Here is a 20,670-nt window from a genome sequence, read left to right as displayed (position 1 = left end):
ACATATGCGCTTTTTAAAGGCATAGAAGAAAGCACTTTTCAAAGTGCTTCTAAACAAAACACAAAGGTTCAATTTTCCATTTTTGTAAAGAACTCAGTCAAAATACATGCATGTATTCTTTCACAGCAGAAAACATCTCTTAAGTACTTACTTTCCCGAATATTTCTGGCAGTCCCAACACTTGCCCAGTGAAAACACCAATACAGATGAAAATTGCTGTGACTTGACCCAATGAACCTCGGATTTCCTTGGGAGATATTTCACTCAAATACATGGGAAGGGCACTCAGAGAAATGCCTGTGAAGGAAGGAAAAAAGAAAACAGATTGAGTCTAACTGCCTTTTCATTATGTCTATTTAGAGGAGTTTGAGTAGTAATCTGCTCACAAAAGTGGCATAAAAACCTGCAAAGAATAGAACTAAATCTATCCACAGATAATAAGAATTATTTTTGCTGCATGCCTAATTACTCTTGCACCATTTAATAACCATCAGATTGCTTATCTGTATTACAGATCTACAGAGATGTGTGTAGGCTGCTATTTGAAGAGAAGCAGCAAAGGTTACTCAGAGATGAGAATCACCAGGAGACTGGATTTTACATTTTAAATTTGTTCATGTCAAAGCAAGCAAAATCAAGTTAGCATGGGTACAGGTAAGAAAAAACCCCCACTTAGCAATGGGTCAAGCACACACAGCAGACTATCAAAGGAAACATTTTTACTGTATAGAGTATTAGCAGATGTTCCTCTCAATACAGGCTTACAGCTGTGATGAACTTGTAACAGCAGGGATAAAATAAGGGGGAGAATGCTGCTCAAAAACAGAAGAAAAAAAAATGCATGACCCTGGTTAGCACATTGACAGTATCTACAAAGATCCAAACGTTCAGCAACTTGGTGGTAATCTGAGACAAAAGTTTGCAGCCAGCACCAAAATTACCCACAGGCTGCACCTTGCTTGGGAAAGACAGCTGCTTTCAAGCAAATGCAGTTTGCGCTTACCGGCGAGACAGTCAGAGCTTCCACAAGCTGCGCTTAGTGATGCAAAAGTCAAAGCATGTTCCATCCTTTACATTCACAGAATTATACTGAGAGGCTAAAACCATCTTAATTCACCTAGAAGTCTGCACCACATTAGGTAAATATTTCTCACCATTCAGTGATCAGTGGAATTACTGAGAATTTTAGAGTACTCTGCTCGATGCAGGATTTTTTGGGTGCAGTAACAATTCCATAATTGACTTTAACACTGGGAAGATGATGTTGCTAGAAAGGAATTGCAGTGTTCCATACCTTCAACTTAATCCTACTGGTATTAGCTTGGGATCCAACAACTCCTAAGTGCAAAACAGCAAGCAGCTTTAATCAATAGTCCACACACTCCTAACCAAAGGATTCCCACTGCATGAAGACAGACACGTTCTAGGGGCAGTGGGAGGAAAGGGGAAGGAACAAACAGGATAGACCATCGTGGCTAGTATCCGTTTGGGTGTCTTCACTAAAAGTCAGATCCTCTGATCCTTGTTCTGCTGCTTTGTTCCCCTGAAATCAGTGTGGCTAGTCCATGACATGCCTCTTTAATATAAGGAAAGACCTCACTCGAGGACAAGAGTAGGATTGCGCACAGCACAAACATTACATGTAGGTACAGCATGAGAAAAGCTTACCTGCATCAACACCCATTATAATGCGGCCCAGTATAAGCATTTCAAATGATCCCGCTAATGAAGAGAGGGACATCAACAGTGCAGCCACAACTGCAAATACGTTATTGAGCAGCAACGTACATTTCCTGAAAGGAGAAGATATTTTACGTAGGTACCAAAATCATGACAATTAAACCCTAGTCATATTCAAAGAACAGTAGGCTATCATTCTTAAATATTCATAAATAAAACCAAGTACCACCTGACAAACACTGCTTCCTACCTAATGGATGGAGTTCCAAAATACAACACTATATCCAAATATCCACTATATCAACATTGTTCTAAACCTACATCAAATACAGGGAGCAAACCTATATCATCTCTTTAAAATAAATAACATCATAGTCAAAAGATCTGTACTTCAAAGGAATGGCAATTTGCCATCCTATATATCCTAAAAATGCAAGAGCCATATCTGAGACTTTATGTATATAAACACACATACTTGGGTAAGTGTGCATATGTAGGAAACATAATATACTTTAAGTAGCAAAAAACTGACATAATTATAGGCATGTTGATGCTACATACACAGTTTCTGCCATTTGGAGATCATTCAAACACTGACATATTTAAGCTATTATAATTTGTCCTTAAACGCATAGTATTAAATATATACTTTGATGAAAATTACTACTTGTAGAGTTAAAAAAAACACTTGGAAGTCACAGGACTGATAAAAACTAACCTCTTTCCAAAAATTGTTGAAATTAATCAAAATACTGATTTACATCTTATCTGTTTTTTTTTTCAATTTCTAAATTATTTCATTCAAAAACAGTTAAAGAAAGGGTGAAAAAAAATCTCCCAAACTGTTCTTTATGTAAAATTACTTCACTGAAATAAAAAAATCCATTACAAAAACAATCAACATGAAAAATATATTTTAAATGTTTTCAAAACATCTCAGTTTCTCATCCACACCATACCGCCCGCTTTATTTCTTACAGTTTTCATCTTAGAGAAGTCATTTCTGCTCAAGTTTGAGGGACTCATTATTTCAACAGTGACTCATAAGTCTGGTAACTTCTGCAGAAGGAAATACTTCATAAAAGAAATCATACATCGGATTTCACGGGCCTTTGACACTCAAACATTTCATTGTGATATACAAGGTCAGGTTTTTCTGAACACACGGAAGCAAATTGGTTAAAGACCTAAGATCCCAAGCTCTGCCGCAATTACTCTTTATTGAGAGATTAAATGGCAAATGTGCCCAGAGCTCAAAGGCTCACTGCCACCTAGTACACATCCTGCTGTCACTCCACAAATATGGATTTAAGTAGCTTTTTGCTAAATTACAGCCTGCAGAGAAACGGCTGAAGAACCCATCATCAGCAGGCTCAACCTTGCAAGTGACTGAAAGTTTCTGATGGCTCCTGGGCAGGGCCACAGCCCAGCTAGGGACCTGCTGGTGGAGGTCTCCCCGCAGCACAGCCACAGCCACAGCCCTGCTCCGCACTGCCTAGGGTCTGATGGACGACAAAACACCATAATTTTCACAATTACGGAGCAAGAGAAGGGTCTTACCCTACGTTTTCCATCTATGAGTCACCTCACTTTAATATATATGATAAAACAACAGAGGTTTGTCTCTACCAGATGTTGCAGCCACATAATTGAGCAGGGTCTAGTTTTGGTTCTTGAGGTACAAATCCATAGCGAAGCCTCCGATCCCCCACACAACAGTATATGAAGGAAACAACTGATTTGAAATCAAAATTTAGCTGAAGATCTGGACAAACCTCAGTGATGATACAAATTACAAGGAATCCAGTAACTTTGATGGTAACTGACAAAGGCTGAGAATATCCATTTTTGCTAAAACACTGAAGTGTTCTTACATCCGTAAGTATTCTCGATGGATTTTCCATCCCTATATTGCAATTTCCACGTGAGAGAACAGGTATGACCAGAAAGGCTCCTTATTTACTTTTCTCTCTACCAAAGGGGGGTAATAGGAGGACCCAGGAGTCCACATTCTTCCCAGGTTCAGCACATAGCTACCAAATGGAAATTTCCCACCTGTTGAACAAAGTTGTACAATTTCTTACAACAGATCAATACATTTTTAATAGGAAATATTTTAATGCTTGTATTTAATTACTTTTCCTGCTTTCCAGTGATTTTTTTCACTAATAAATGGAAGATCAAGCAATGGAATAGATATGGCCCATTTAAAATATATGTATAGATAATCTAGCTATCAAGTGTGCTGATTCTACCCATTAATAACAGATTTTTCAGATGGATATAATTTGAAAAGGCTAAAGGGAGACAATGCCAAAAAATGGAAAAAAATGTTCATTCAGGTCAAACAAGTGCTACGGATTCATCTGAAGTTTTTACATTCTTACTTTTTAATTAAAAAAGAAGAAAAAACCCTTCAAAATGTACATTTCTGTAGATGAAGTTGTCCAAGGACCACATGTTCCATGCAACAAAGAACAGAAAAGCATAACTGCACTAAAATCCAAAGATTTTATTTTAGTCTTTTCCAGATTGAAAAAAATAAAAAAAAACCCAAGAAAGTAATAGGCTCATTAAAGTGTTGTAATAAACAACATAAAGCATGTAAGTTTGCAGTAATGAAATAGACTTCAGGTTGCCTTAAACATGAACAGTGGTAACAACTTCTCATCCTGGCTCCTAGGGAAAAAAAAAAAAAAAAAAAATACAACAACCCCCTCCCCAACTGCAAACGCAGCCTCAGTTTAGTTCCAGCCAGGCCGTGCTACATGCAAAATCGCTACAATGATAAAGCACCATGCTTTCCCGGTCACATAGACTCAAAATTGTATTACTCTAGAAACATGGCATATGGAAAACAAACAAACCCAAAAACCCAACAAACTGTTGCTTGTATAACTCTACTACAAATGATATAAAGACACCGCACTTCACAGACCACTGTAGCAGGCACTTTCCCTTGGGAAACTCCAGACAAATCTTGTCGGATAACGGTGCTCGCCACATGCACAGTACTTCAGTACAAACTTTAAAACTAACCTACCTTAGGGAAAGACGCACATTGATGTGCCGGACAGCTTAATCATTTCCTTAACATCCCAAATCACAAACCAATGGAAAAGCAGTCCAGATAGCATAGGAGACATATTAAAGTACAAATACTATGCCTAGTTCTCGCATAGCACATTTCCTTTTCCAGTCCTGCTGAAGGTTATAGAGCACATCAGTATCTTTATGGGGAACTGGGTAAACAGAGGACTGGGGAGCAAAGAGAACTCAAGCTAAAGCCAACCGGCAAAACAGTGTCAGAGCTAGCAACGGAGCCCGGGCTCAGGCTGCAGTCCAGCCTCCCGCATACTGTGCTATCCTGGCTCACAGGCATGGAGTCACTCATTAGCTGTGAAGCCCCAGGATGCCGCAAGTGGGACAAAAAAGAAAGAAAATCACTGCTTTCTTTTTACATCATGTGTATATTAATCAAATGGTTTGTGGTCAGCCACTTCTGCTGCAGCTTTTGCACAAAACCCACTGGATTAACATCCATTTAAATGTGAAGCTTGTTCCTTCTACTCAAATAACTCAGCATTGTCTCCAGCCAAAAGAAATAAAGCTTTGGGGATGAAGCGTATGAATTCATTCCAACAGGAAGTTGCTTCCAAAAACTTCTGATTGTTTGAACACAGAGGACTTGCCACAAGCTAGGTTACATCCTAAGCCAAAGGTAAGTTTTGCAACCTAGTACCAAAAACTGGCTCTCTGTTGTGGCTGGGTATCCATTCAGCTGCAGGAATGCAATTTCCAATTCTGTACTCAATGTAAGAGAGTCTTAAGGGAAGAGCCGTTTGCTCAGTAAAAATCACAATTCCTATTAGCATCTCAGTCAAGACAGAGAATTCACCCATCAGCTAGACACAAATAGAGCTAAACTTTAGGGATTTCTTTTCCTTTTTCTTTTTTAGATATTTTGGATATTGAGAACACTCGAGAATCCCTCCCCCAGAACTGTCCTTGGCTTTTTGCAAAAATCACAGACAATTAATCTCTCGCTATTTCAAAATCATCACCTGCTCTCATAGTACCAGCAAGTACCACAAAGCCCAGAACAGAGTCCTACCAGGTATCTGCCCTTCACAGCTGCACTGGTTTTACTTACAGAATGGAATTAATATTCTGTTTATTTGTCTAAAATTCCAAACTAGGAAAATGGTAGAATTACAGTTCCCTCAAAAATGCATTGTTGCCTCAAAATTCAGTAATAAGAAAGAAGTTAGAAGCTCAGCTTAGGGAGCAAGTATGACACTTTATAGAACAAACGTAGTAAGGAAACTAGGGGTTTAAATAACTAGCTGTCAAAGTCAATAACAAGATGAATACTGATCACCATTTCAAGTACAGTAGATCACTTCAGAATAAAAGAAGCCATAGCATTAACTAAAATAATCCAGATAAATTCCTTTAATCTCTTCAGACTCAAGATGGTTCATTGGGCTAGATGTAAGGCCTTATCCCTCATTTGCAGGCTCTTCCCTAGCAGTGGCCTCGGCAATCCTCAGTGCACAGCACTCAATGTTTATGATCTGCAACAGCAGCTGCTCTTCAGCAGCAGAAGAGAATTTAAATTATCAGGTGCCAAAGTCACATTTGAAAATGGGACTTCTACTTATGTGAATAAAGGTTCTCTTTGAAAATTTTACCCTGAACCTCTCTGGAAATAAATAGGACCTAAGAATTTGGTAATGCATATCATTTTTGAAAATTATGTTATTGATCTTACAGCAATATGAGAGTGCTCTTTGCAAAGTCATACATTATTTCTGACTAACGCTTTTGATGCCCTTTCGTTCATTATTCCATGTCAGTGTAAGTGGAGCACATACCTACAACTCTCAGCCGGCACTTGAACCGTTCTACAGTACAAGTATTTTACTGTTCTATCAACACTTCTTAATGCGCTCTTCAATTACTGTACTGATGTGTCAGTCTGGTTTCCCAGACCAGACAAACACACTGCAATGTGAACAGCAAACTTGAGAATCACACTTTGATGAGCAGCCTTTACCCTGTGTCTGTCTGCAAGAGGTGCAATCCCTTCCAACCTCTAATCAAATACTCTTACACTGTATCTGTAAGAGAGCTATTTTCATGATTTCACAGGGATAAACACAATAAACAGGGACAGAGTCACCAAGCTTTAAAACCCTGCCTTGGAAATATGATCTGCACCCATCAAAGTGGTATTCATCCAACTGATATCAGCCATCACTTTAACAAACTTGCACACAAAGCCATTCCACTCTTCACCAAAAATTCAAATCTTCTATGAACTCATTTTTTACTTTGCTTTTTAAATGAAGCACAGCCCATTCAGTGACACTTTCAGGAATTAATCAGTATGAGTCAAATTGATGAACTGGCAGAAGAAGCTGCAAGCCTGAAAAAGAAGTGACTATGAAAAATATTTAAGAATTGAAAATCAAGTGGTGAATTGATGGGACAGAATAAATTAATGAAGAGTTAATAACAGATTTACAGAGCAGGGAATAAAGATTTGCTGTAAGCATGAAATGGAAGAACCTGGAACCACACTGTTTGAGGTGAAAACCAGGATGTGGATGAGTTGGGGAAAATCTGGGGACAATGAAGGGGGAAAAAAAAAATCTGAACAGAGGATTCGAGGGAGATGACAATTAGACTTAGGAGAGCACAATGTAAAGTAAGTGATGGGAAAAGTCAAAATGTAGAACACAGGTAAGAACAGCGGAGGTGGATGCCTACATATTTGAGCCTCTGTGATGACCCTACTCAGTGATTTAATTGAACAGAAATTATCAACTAATAAAGAACTTACAATTAAATAAAATCCAAATGTGCAATGGGCAGTTAAGGCAAATGTTACAGTGGCTTTTTTTTAAGCCCCTGCTAAGCATAGGGAAATTACAAACTGCATGCAAAATTCTCTTTGGAAAATTGTACAAAACACAAATTTGATGGAAAAACACCTAGTTGCTACCTACTGGGGAAATGCAAACACACACTCACAGAGGCATTCCTAAAATACCAGGATTTTCTACAGCTGAGATTTACCATTAGTCAAATACAGCATTGCATTGAGCAGGGAAGGAGACACTAGGAATGTGGAAGCAAGAAACAAGAATTTCACCCTAGTCTGCTTCTTCAAACTATATTTTAAGTTGACACAAGGAAGAAAAAAAAATCCACAGTTTTTATTACCAAAAGACAACAAATGCTGTTGAGAAGAAAATGAGATATGTTGATAGCTTTATTTGTGTAAGGTGAGAAACTCAGCAGACTGATGGAACAAAAATCTGCCAATCCTTTATGAAATCTTGTTTATTTTATGGTATTTTCCTTCTGCACTCTTGATTATTCAACTTCCTTGTTATCTCAACCCACCATCAATACAGAACAAATGGCTTCTGCTGCATACTGAGGTCAGAGTACTAATTTTAGCCTTGGAAATTTAGAACTCTTAGAAATGAGTTTTTATAATCTGAAAATGTTTAAATTTGCATTCTAGTAGAGCTCCTCAGAGTTTTGTGGGGGGTTTTGTTTAATAAAATAACATAAAATCTCTTTAGAGACACCAAGTAAAGAATGGCTTTAGAAAGTAGTTTTCTGACACACTTACCGTCCAAAGAACTTCACAATTGGGGTAACAATAATGGCACCCACAAGGCCACCGATGGCAAAAATAGAGACGGTTATAGACCACAGGAGTGTCAGTGTGCTTTCCTCCACCGAGAAGCCATATCTTCTTTGCCAAGTTTCATTGTAAAACTTCTTGATATACTGAAAATGAATACATAATAACACTTGTAAAAATCACTCTTTAAGAACATGATAGAAAAAACGCAAGAGATAGTAGTCTGCTTGCAAAAATCACCCTTTCCCCTGTTCCAAAAAGCTGAGCCTCACCTCTAGATGCAACTGCAATACAGATGACCCAAACTTGTCAAAGCACACATACCTTTAACCACCAGCCAGTCAAAAACAGGGTGGAAAAAAAACCTCACAGGTAGACAGAAATGCAGAAGAGGCTTATAAAAGAGAGACTCCTATAAAGCAGTGGCAATACAGTTTAGGTTTTCACCACAACATTCACAACAGTTGTGGTAGCCCTCCTGTGTACACACAAACAAACATTTCAGCCTGAACATGGGCTAAGGCACACGATCGGGTCACTCGTGCTCAACAAGTCACTGCACCTCAGCCATGCTCCGCTGACCAGCCACGTACGTACACTTAACCCAAGGCAAGTAAAGTGTCCTAGACTAACGCTTTTTGGGGCAGGATAAGCAAGTTAGAATTTGCCATGCAGCAGGTAGAGGCAAAAATGTCTTGAACAAATTGGGGACCAGGCAGAAATTGGTGGCCCAGAAGTAAAGAAGCGACCTGCCACCAATACTTGCCAGAGGGCATCATGACTGTCATGAGGAGATGAGTTAGACTTGTCTTATAGGATAGAGCACCAAAAGCCATACGTTTATGTATTTGGGGGAGTTTAAAATGAAGACTATCCCCATCTGTATATTTTCACACGCACCTTCCGCAACACAAGTAATATCCTTCAGTATCTCCCCTATCTATTCACCCTTACTTTGCCTCACTGCCCTTCTGTTGCTTTAGCAAATCTGTGCAAACACACACAGAAAATATTCCAGGTGATGAGCTACCACAGAAAATGGGCACTCTTTCACTAAGGATTTCTTTGAATATTTGTTCAAAGACACAGAAATTAAGACTTTCCTAGGCAGCAGCTCCATGCATAGAAGGCAGTTTTGGGAAGAGAAGCAGCAAGCTCAGCGTCCCCACGCCAGGCTCACTCCCCATGTAAAAGGGACTGCCAAAACCACCCTCCCGGGGCTGCCCAACGGGCAGAAGGCAGCAGAGCCCACCTCCAGCGGTAGGACATCGCCCCAAGTCATATTCCAATCCCAGAACTGCAACGACTGGTGGATATATACCAATAATAAAACAGACATTGGACTCACTAAAGGAATAGGTAGTTACAGAGTATTTATAAGCATCCAGGAAAATAACTTAAACCTTCTGCCTTACACCACAACACCAAATCCCAACAGAGCATAATAGATGAAATGCACTTTCTGTCTTCGCACCAAGAAGAAATGTGTCTGTTCCAGCGCATGAAAACTGCATTAAAACAAAAGCTATAAAATGAGACCAGGAATTTGATTCCAGCAGTGAAGCAATTTATCTTTGACATTTCTACCACTTTGGTGTTCCATTCTGATTCATATGTAACATGGAATTTGACTGAAAATTTTTAAAGCTGCTTTAAAAGTTACAGAAGTAGGAATCCTTTCAGTGAAAGCCTACATAATGCTCACCACAAAACAACATACACTTAAGTTATTTCTATTTTATATTTCAGTTCCACATTTCAGTCCAGATCTCAAATCTGTTTGAAAATAAGTGTCTTTTACTAGTCTATATTTTTCAAAGGGACAGGATTTTAAAAGTGAGTACTTTTATAGCAAATTCTTTAGTTTAAATATAGAGTGAATTGGAAACAATTGGAGTTCATGAACTGAGGGAAGAAGGGAGGTTGTGTCTACACTTATGTCATATTTATGATACTGCAGCACCTGGCTGCCATACAAAATCAAGGCCCTCCTAAGCCAAGCAATAAAAGATAACATTTGTGCCTCAAAGAATTTACAGCCAAAAACATAACTGTTAGAGGAGGGGGGCAAGAGCTGACAGCTGTTGGTTTGATACTGATGGGGAAAAAACACACAGTATCAGTCCAAAGGAGCTGGCTTTGACACACCATTAAAGTTAAGAATCACAAGTCACTTTTATAAATAAGTTATAGCTTTTTCCCTTCAAATTTACATAAACTGTGTTTTGAATGAAGTTCAGGCTGCTAAACAAGGCAAGCAGTTTCTTTTTCAGTAATTAAAGGTGTATTAAACATGAAGTCAGACACCTAAGATCCAGATACGAGTCATTCTACAAAATGAGCTGCCTCTCTTAAAAAACTAAAACTTGAGACTTGGCTTTTCCCATCTTCTAACCCTTCAGCTACCCCAAGACCTATGCTTTTCTCCCATGGCAGCTTCCTTTCCTTAAGAGCCCTCAATAAGAGCCCTTCCAGGGTCTTTGGAAAGTCCAAGTGCCTCCTGAATCTTTGGGAAAGTCCAATACGTTCCTGAGGCATGACGATTCTCCGTCACAAAAGTCATATCAACTCTTCCCCAATTGCTCACTCTTCTACTATAGTTCCTGTTAGTTTTTCAGGTACAAATATCTAATTATTGGCTTGTATCTTCCAAAATTTTACCTCAAAAAAATTTTTTTAAGTCACATTCTCCATTTCAATTTCTCTGCAACTGAGGCTATTTAAAAGAAGCTGAACTGTGATACATAGCCTGTATCTTGAGTTATTTTATCAGTTTTGAACAAATACTAAGGTATTTGGGCAATTTGTTCTAAAATTATCAGTAATTTTGTTCCATATCCCTTCTGAAACTTCTGACAGTGTCTCCAATGCATCCCACATGAAGAAGGGTTCCAGCATGGGAACTTCCCCAAACTTTTCCAATCCAAAACATTAATACACTTTTCTTGCTCCATCTTTATTTTCTGAACACCCTTTTTTAGCATGATCTATTGACCCTACATCTTCAAGTCCTCTGTTTGAAATCAAAAGTATTAGTATTTAAGCCTTCTCAAAGCTGATCCCTAAACTCCAGGGCCAGTTCACTGTTTTAGCATTTAATAAGTCAGAGTTTACATTCTTTTTCTACTTTCCTCATGAGAGCACAACCACAATTTTTGAAGGATGCCTTCTGTCTTCTAACAACTTCCCTTACCCTGAGGTTTAATCACACCAGAGTTCCTTCATCTGTCTAAAATTTAAAGGTGTCATATCTCCAGTATGACATTTTCACATAGTGTCTATATCATCTGCAAAGATATTGCCCATTTAGTTTCCTTTTAGTCAAGCTTCTTCATTTTTATGCAGTTCCCCTTTAGAAATGAGGCAAAGTTATGATGCCATTTGGGGGGCTTGCTGCTCCTTACAGAGCTGTAAGTGCCTCATGGTCGCTATTGCACCCTCGTGCAACATCCTGAACCATTTTACATCCCTGCTCCCGGATAAGCTCTACAGTATCTAAAAGTTTAATCCTGGCACCATTCACCAGTGTCTTCTCAGATTTCCTCCATTGTGTCATTGTTACTAAATTATCCTGGGACAGCAGTCAGTAGTATAAAACCTGCCACCATACTTTCCCTATTTAGGCCAGGAATTTCAAACCTTAAATATTCCAGCCTTTTATATATAAACTCTTTGATTTGAGGATTTTACTGCTTCTCCACGTGGAAAGCAGGTAAGAAAGGTGGAGGTAGAACATCCCACACACTGTCTTCCTTCTGTCAAGTTTCTGGCATTGTGTCCTGAATTAAAAGGAAGACAGGGATATCTTATTTCTCCCATCCTATTTTATATGCTTCTGTACAAACAGACAGAAAAAACATGAAAAGGTTGGAGCAAAGACAAAAACATATACAGAGTGAAACAGTTATGTCTTCTCTCATTGTACTTTTGTTTAGCGGTTTGGGGGGTTTTGTGGGGGTGGGGGAAGGAGGGATTGGAATTTGTTGAGTATTGTTACATTAGTCAAAAGATTTGTATTCCTTAGCTAAGAAATAAGCTTTTTTTCTTAATTGTTAATTCAGGCAAAATATGAGTTGTGTGGGGTTTTTTTAAATAACTTGAAAATCTGGAGTCAGAAAGTTCTGTGAAGCACATTTTTAGAGAAAAAAAATAGTCAACTTGGTGCTTGGTCTATTTAAAAGAATTCCACAGTAAAGTTCCAAATGAATCTGCCACTAAATCAAGTAATACGTCCTCCTTCTCTTTTATACCAATACTCAGATTAAATTTAGATTCAGACATCTTCTTGTTTATTTGAAGATCATTTCTGATGGTAATGAATACTAAGAGAAGACATTTTTAGAACACTATTAGCATTTCTTGCTAATGCTAATGACCAAAAATAGTATGCAAATTATTTTCCTATCGTGTTATAGCTAATTTTCTTGTAAAGTAGCTCTCAACATAGCTTTGTTCACAAGGAGACATAAAATAACTGAAACTATTTAAGAAAAGAAAGTACAAACTAGAACACTCAAGAATAACAGTTAAACATGCTGATATGCAGTTGTACATCACCTTTGTCTGGATTCCCATCACCAACAAATGGGAACCTATTAACACATACAGGTTTTGAGGAGTTGCACTTGAAAATAAAAATGAAAAACACAAAATAAATCCAACACAGCCATTGGAGTCTACTGAATTCTGTGAAATCCTTTGGGATTTCTATCAGTTGTCTGAATAATGTTAAAAAACAAAAACCTTTTTTCAAAAATCTTATCCTCTAACCAAAGCCTACAAGGAATTGTAGCCGATTAATATCTCATCAATATCTCATATTCTGCTGCCTCAGTTCGTTAAGGTAGCAGTGCGAGGGAGGGAAACACAAGGGAGCTTTCCTTAGCTAACTGTAAGTAACTTGCATCAAGGGAGAAAAGAACCAGTCTTTAGAGAAGAAAAATGACCTTGACCTTGAGTTATGAGGGCCATTCACACACAGTGATGATTATCCAGCTGCCTCAGCCAGCAATACATCTCTGCAATCACTTTCCCAGAATCAAGTCTTTAAGGAATGTAGAAATGCAAACTCAAGCAGGAAGAAAGCAGTAAGTGTGTGGCAATAAGTAGCAGAGATTTCTCTTCCTGTACAAAGAACAAAGCGCATTGTTGTATCGTTGTTCCACAGACCTTGCTGAGAAGTGGCCCATTTAATGAATTTTAAAAATGCAGCTCACAAAAAGGCAACTGATATTCACTCACACTTACATTCACTCAAAACATTTGTCTTCCTATTACCAAAGGTTCCCATATGTGTTTAATACATTCTGATAATGCTTCACACTCGGCAGTTTTATAGACCCACGGTCTATAAAACCGACAAGCCAACGGAACCTGCTAATTCTGGATTTCTCATATGATCAAGCATGGTGCGTGCCTGTGATAGGCCATTGCTCTTTCTCCCAGAAAGATAAGGGACAGAACGGGAACGGATCCCTTTCCCCAACTGTGCACCAGTCGGCAGAGCCAAGGCAGCTCCATGCAGATCTCGTGCAGTTTATTTCTCCCTGGCAACAGCAAGGAAGTTTGACTGACACTCATACCTGATGAGATGACTTGCACTAAGGGTCACCACTGAGAACCGCACAGGACTTTTCCTCCTGTTTGACGAGCTGGCATAGCATTGAGCACAGAAAGAAAACGTCCACAAGAATTTACAAATGCTGTTCTTCGGAGTTTCAGTCTTAACCGAACTTCCCCCACACAGCTCAGTGATAATGCTGATGTGTTCACTTCCAGTATCCTGGAAACAGCCCACGTTTTAGTCAACAGTCATTATCAAGCACTTTTTAAATTCCTCTCATAGCCCCTACAGGGCCTTCTCTAAGGCTGAACGATTCAAGACATTGGTAGGAACTGTGCTGAAGTAACCAGGGGCAGAAGATATCCAGCATCCTACACAGAGATACTCAGTACTACTAATGCAGGCTCTACGTCGCATGTGACCAGAACAAGTTAGTTCAAGTTATTTGCCCTGCCAAGTTTCTAACTCACTCAGCTTACTACTTTTAGGGAAACACTGCATTCCCAATATAGACAGCACATTTATAAAAGCTTATCTACAGCTAAAATCAGTCCCCTTATGATTTTCTCAATCACATCACATCAGTATTCCCAAAGGGTCATCTTGCAGCAGATCGATTTGATGACACACAGCCACACACAGGGGAAAAAAAGATGGAGCAAAGCATCATTTGCTTGTGCTGCAGGAAGCACAGTGTTGGTACAGCTCCCCTCTCCCCACCATGGATACGGACAGAGCCCAGATCCTCCCTTAACCTGGTCACTGCAGCTCAGGGGACATGGACAGGCAAGTGGCCTGTGCTAAGCAAATGGACAGCATAGATTAATCCTGGGGCTGAAAGAAGGGACCAGAGACCACCCTGACTTTCTGCTCTTGAACCAGCACAACCACATACTCCACCCCAGTAGCATCTATCAGTAACACTACTCCTTAGCCCCAATTAATGTTTGGGACATTAACATGGAAGGAAGGAAGACACTAAGTTCTCAAACAAAACCACTGCAACAACTCACTAGAATAGGGCAGACTTCACGCATACCTGTCAACGGTATGACCAAAGCCATCAACATGGTGACCAGTTTCAGTCCAAAAAAGACTTCAAGCAAAAATGGACAATGCTGGAACTACTACTAACCAGGATGCTCAGAATTTAGCATTAATTGTGATATGGCTTAACCTTTGACCTCTCCACCTGCACTTTTATTGCCACTGTAATCTGTTACATGATTCACATCTAAACACCCGCATGTTGCCAAACAGCATTTCCTATCATCCTTTCTTTCTTTTACTCCTGCAGAAAATCACAGGAGAGCTCTGATTACCAGAACAGTCCATTAAAAAAAGATTTTAGAAGTCAGATTGCTCTCACGGCTATATTGACAGTACTGACTTTGTGGAGGAAGGACACGTATCACCAGTACCATCAATAACATTGCTCTCAGCAGTTCACTTCCTTCTAAGCCATGTTTACCTCCTGATGACTGCAGGGTGAAGTGATGCATAGGAACTGTCATACAATCTGTCTGCCCTGTTTTATCATTTCAAAAGGTACTGAGAACTTCAAGAAAATTCCCAGAAGCTACCAAGTATGCAATTGTGACTTCCTGCAGGGTGAGTCTTTTCATAATCCTCTTAGTTGTCAATTTATCAAATACAATACACATATATTAACAGCAGTAACTGATATTTGAAATACGCAGAGGCAGAAGACACCACTCTGGAGCAAGGTAATTAGATGCTTATTACCTTGAAATCCCTGAAGTGCAAGGGGAACCCCAGGAATCTTGCGAGGAAGCAACTGGGCTGTTCCAGGCACTGCAGAGCATTGGCCCATGGTTCAGGGGGTAGGGGGGTGGCGCGCAAATTAATAGGTTACAATATGGGGTATGACGCATGCGCTACAGATAATATGGGAAGCGATAATTCTTTAGGTATACAGATAACAAGGGAAACAGTAACTCTTTATGAGTGCACAAGTCCAGATTGTTGCCTACATGGCACAAGTTTAAGAGTCGCAACCTGCCATTCCTTATAGGTTCTGCACACCAAGTGTTTCGGCAGCTGGAACAATTGATCGGTCAACATGCTCCTGTCTCCTCGCCAGTCTTCCGCTGCTTACCCACTACAACATATGAAACAAATTAAAAAAATTCTTCTTTCATTATTTGAGTAAATATTGTATCCATTTTTAATGTGGCCAAGGTGTTCAGGTGCAAATCTAGCCACACATTTTAATAACAGATTTCAATAAAAGAAGGAGCTAAAAAGAAAGATTCTTTCTTTGGAAAGAATCTTTTTTGAAATAGAATTTCAACAGTTAGGTGTCAAAATGTACGAAATACTTCTTTTTAAAAAAAGTATTGCTTGCAGTTGCATTGAATTGCTTACTGCTGCACTTGATTGAATTATGAGGCTCTCTGAATGGCCAATGTAATCACAAAACATTCAGATTTTGATTTGCAGTAACCGATATTTTGAACAAATCCAAATAATGCAGACTGATCTTCCAGCGCTCTGTTCCTCAGATACGTTCCACATGTTGCAGCCAACAGATGGTCAACGCTTCACATGCAGAACCAAACGAAGCATCACCATGTAATGCAGAAGGGGAGGCTCTCTATTTAAGAGGAAGCCAGAGACATTATTTATAGTCCCTGTAGTGTGGGAATGAAATGTTGTGCAACTCTCTGGAACAGACCATTGTGAACAAAAATTGCTCAATATGTGCATAGCTGCTGAGTATTCAGCAGTCAGATAGACATTAAAAATACCTTATCACACAAAAGTATATAAGAAGATTTAGTGTTAGTCTGGGCTTGAGGAGAACAAAAAGAAAACCATGTGCACACACTCAGCTCAAAAGCAGCCTTTAAGCTCCTGCCAGATACTGAATTTATCTGAAAAAACCTCATAAGCAGAGGAAAGAACCTTTCTAGCAAACAAAAGTTACAATAGTTTATTTAACCTCTTCTACCACATTAAGAGGATTATAAAAGCAGAATGCTGAACAACGTGGACTGTTTGGGCATGGACGCCCTCTACTGATATTAAATTCCCACTGTGTCAGTCACTTACCACTGCAGGAGCGTTCACCACGGAGAGGTTGTAACCGTACAGAAAGGACGACCCAAAAGCTCCAGCTAAAGAGGCTACAATAAGACTGCCAGACCAATCCTGAAAAACATTGCAAAGATGTAACAACTGTTAGCGTACTTCAAAATAGCATACCGCAGGTTTTAAACACTCCGCCCATTAACTAGCTCCTGCACACAGATCTTGCTAAAGGATACTGGCTTGAAACACTCACTATTTCTGCAATTCAAGAAATAGGAAATTTGAAGTGATGGAATCTCTTTTAATATTTACAGAGGCATCAGAGAACATTTAAACTTCTTCCGACGTCACAGATTGCTGCCACAAGCATCCCATGCCAAAAAGTAAAATGTTACAAAAGCATAGACTTGGCAAAGGAAACTATTTGGCAATATACAATCAATAAAATGAATCAAGCAGTGACATGTATTTGATGCAATAGGTCTTTGGGTAGAGTTTACTTGGGAGAAAGCCTGCAAGATTGTGTGTTCCCCAATTCTATAAGAATCACTGAAATTAAATGTTTGTGACTCCAAAAAATTTAAAATGATGCCTACAAACTAGGTTTTGAAACCCAAATGTAAGTCTAACAGGAATTTTCAGTCACACAAACAGTCTGGTGGAGATGCCATTTACCCACTGACACACCAGTAACCCTTGAAGGGTCCTTTTCAGCTCTCCACCCTCTATTCCCTGTTCTGCTTTCAGCTTTGCTATGAATTTTTCTGTTATTGTTGTTGAAATGAGGGTAGGATTGCTTAGATATGGGAATTTTAGTCAGTTGATTTGAAAGATTTCGGATTTCAGGATCCTTTCTGTCCTCTCCAGGAATACTTCCCGCAACCCAGTTCTCCTATGGGATTAGAGGAAGCCGCAGAAGTGACTGGCACCAATCCCCACCTGACACTCTACAGAATTCCCAGGAGAAATTAGTGTTTTGGCGGCTGGTTGGCTGTTGATGTTCTTCTGTAGATTATGGAAGACGATTCACCTTTCTTGACTTCTGAATACGTTACAGTGGGCGGCTTTTTAATGTGTTTCGAGATAAATAAAAAAAAAGTCCACTAAGAATCTAGAGTTTCAGGCACAGTTCGCTATCATTTTATGTCCCATCTGATCTCTCACTGAAGCCTCAAACTTTTCAAAAGGAGAAAGACCTGCTCAAAGAGGCCTAATGAACTCAGCTTCAACTATATCATTTATAGCAGACACAACAGGCTAATGAATCGATATAACATTTTGTCAGCTGCACATGACAAGCTGTACACTTGCTTGGGAAAACGAAGATGTGAAGCATGAGCGAGGGTGGTGTAGTTGGCACACCAGGTAACGGCAGTGGTGATGCCCTGGAACGAGCTCCACCGGCCACAGCGCATAGCCGGCAGGGAAAGCGAACCCTCCTGTGCGCTCAGCACGTGCCAGAGCCTGTGCGGGCACACTGGCACTGCAGGCTCGCTGGTTCACGGAGAAGCCACGGGACATGAATGCGTCAGGACAGAGACTGCAGCATCCAGAGGGTCTGACACCTCCGCACCCTCCTTAGGGCTCACAAATACACCCTGCACAACAGCTTAGTGTTTTTAACTTCTTCCACACGATGTGGTAACTTTTTGAGAGATTATACAGTTCATTAGCCACCCTACTCCCAGGCAGGTCAGGAGGAAGCGTACGGGGGGGGGGGGGGGGGGAAGTTCTGTGTAGGAAATATATCCCACAGCGTTCATTGCTTAAGCCAGATATGATTTCTTGTTATTAGCCATCTTTTTAAAATGAACCTGCCACGCAGAGAAAGTATTGCACCATTACTTTGCTAGTGAAGAACAGTAATTTTGACACCAGGCTTTAGCTTCTCTGTGAGTAACATCTCATACTGGGTGCTGTGTGTGATGATAGCTCATCATCTCCCTGCCATGAACCAGTCTTCCAGCACTTACAGGATTTACTGCTCCTCTGAACGAATGACACTGAGTGGACTCTTCCACACCTGGAGGTCTCCCAGACCGTTCCCAAAGGGTTCACAAATGCTGAGAGCAAGTTCACATGTGCTATGCAGTAGTCTTGATGCAATATCTCTAAAGGGGTTGGTCCCCCAGTGCTAGCACCCTTAGAAAAAAAGATTTGGAGTACATCGTCTAGGGTTTATTTAAAACTCCAGTGAACACTTAAATCTTTCAGCACTGGCACGTGGGGTTAAGTGGAAGACAACGCAATACAAAACCACAAAAGTGCTACCAAATTAGAAGACCCCACACCTACTTTACTTTCAAGTGCTGCAAATAGCAGGTTTTAGAGCCTACTTTAATCCTGAGAATTTTTCAAGTGTACAGGCTACTGTAGAAAGCACCACAAAACCACAGACTTTCTTGATTCAAAGTTTTACAGTACTTGGAACATGAACTTCAACTTCTCCATGACCTGCCTCCTCACGCACTATTTTAAATATTTGCTCAAGTTACAGCAACACCAGATAAGAGACAAAAGCACAATGAAGCAAGAACTCAAGGAAAAAAAAACCTCAAGCTGCTGTTCAGAAAAATATTAACTCTGTGGCAACACTAAAAAAAATAAATCTGTTTTACAGTGACTGGGAAAAAAGAAGATAACCACACCTCCCTCACAGGTGTTCCCTTACTGTAATGCTAATAGTTTGCTCATGCGTTGTTGCTGTCAGTGCAAAGGCAGGTAGGTGTGACTGTCACCACAGCAATAATTATTCTCTCAGGAAACTTTTAAGTCAGTTCAGAGCAAAGACCTCTAGATACTTGACAACAGCTTACTTGTGAAAGTCTGCATTTGTTTGCTTTTATTACAGGTCTCAGGGCACAGCACTCTGATATCTTTGAGAAATGCTTTTCCCACTTTCCCTTTTTTGGTCAGCATGCAACATAACATTTACGTTAATTAGCATAAGCCTTAAATTCTCTCGTTTGTTTGTTTGTTTTAAATACGTGACAATTTGCATTTCAGCTTTTAAAACGCAATTTAGAATATTGTATTTTGATTAGTTGGTTATAGCACCCTTCTCAGATTCAGATTAAGCAAAATTGTAAGTGGTAAATGTTGCACAGGTACATAAGAAAGCTTCAGTATTCTTAAACGGGTATTGCTAAAACTTTCCAACCGTGATTTTAGAGTACCTTACCCAACACACTTAATGCGATGCAGTTTTAGGGAAGTACCGAGCACCCAACCAAGCCTGAGTTCAGAGCCCGGCTGTGCCGAGTGAAAGACCCGCGGAAGCGCCGGCTGCTCCGGCAGGTGACATGTTTGCACCGCGCGCCTCCCCTCGGCGCTGCTCTGCGGGGTGCAGGAGAGGAAAGGCGCCCTCCGGATCCTCTCTCCCTGGGTCTGCCCTTGCTCTGAGGACTTCACTGCTGATATAGGCGATCTTAGGAAGAAATGCTAAAGCATTTGTCCTCTCCTTGTTCTTGGGGGGGCACCCACCTACTGGGGACCCACTTGTGGGAGCGGTGGCTTTCTGCTGCCCGCCGACACCGCCTACACGCGCTGTCCTCCCCGTGCCCTCCGCTTCGCCCGGCGCCCCGGCAGCCGCGGTGTTTTTGTCTTTATTTTTAGCTCTGCCAGCGCCTGCCGCCCGCCTGGCTCCGGCGGCGGCACCGCCAACTTCGCCCGGCCGCAGCCGCCGAGGGCAGCGCGGGGCCGCACCGCG

The 20,670-nt window shown here is 40.3% G+C and overlaps 1 protein-coding gene across 1 annotated transcript in view; it reads right to left on the bottom strand.

The window, feature by feature from the left end:
- SLC2A9 (solute carrier family 2 member 9) overlaps positions 1 to 20,670 on the bottom strand; it is a gene marked incomplete at its 3' end in the record, with an annotated part of 50,558 nt that overhangs the window by 27,624 nt on the left and 2,264 nt on the right. The window contains exons 2-5 of the mRNA XM_026071419.1: positions 16,983 to 17,081; positions 8,330 to 8,490; positions 1,669 to 1,793; positions 152 to 297 (exon numbers count right to left, since the gene is read on the bottom strand). Coding sequence (XP_025927204.1) covers positions 152 to 297; positions 1,669 to 1,793; positions 8,330 to 8,490; positions 16,983 to 17,081 — 531 coding nt within the window. The remainder of the gene's footprint in view (positions 1 to 151; positions 298 to 1,668; positions 1,794 to 8,329; positions 8,491 to 16,982; positions 17,082 to 20,670) is intronic.

Source organism: Apteryx rowi, unplaced genomic scaffold (genome assembly GCF_003343035.1).
Source record: "Apteryx rowi isolate R43461 unplaced genomic scaffold, aptRow1 scaffold_1081, whole genome shotgun sequence".
NCBI lineage: Eukaryota > Metazoa > Chordata > Aves > Apterygiformes > Apterygidae > Apteryx > Apteryx rowi.
The sequence above is the reverse complement of the archived record's forward strand: the minus strand, read 5'-3'. Positions and strand labels throughout refer to the sequence as shown.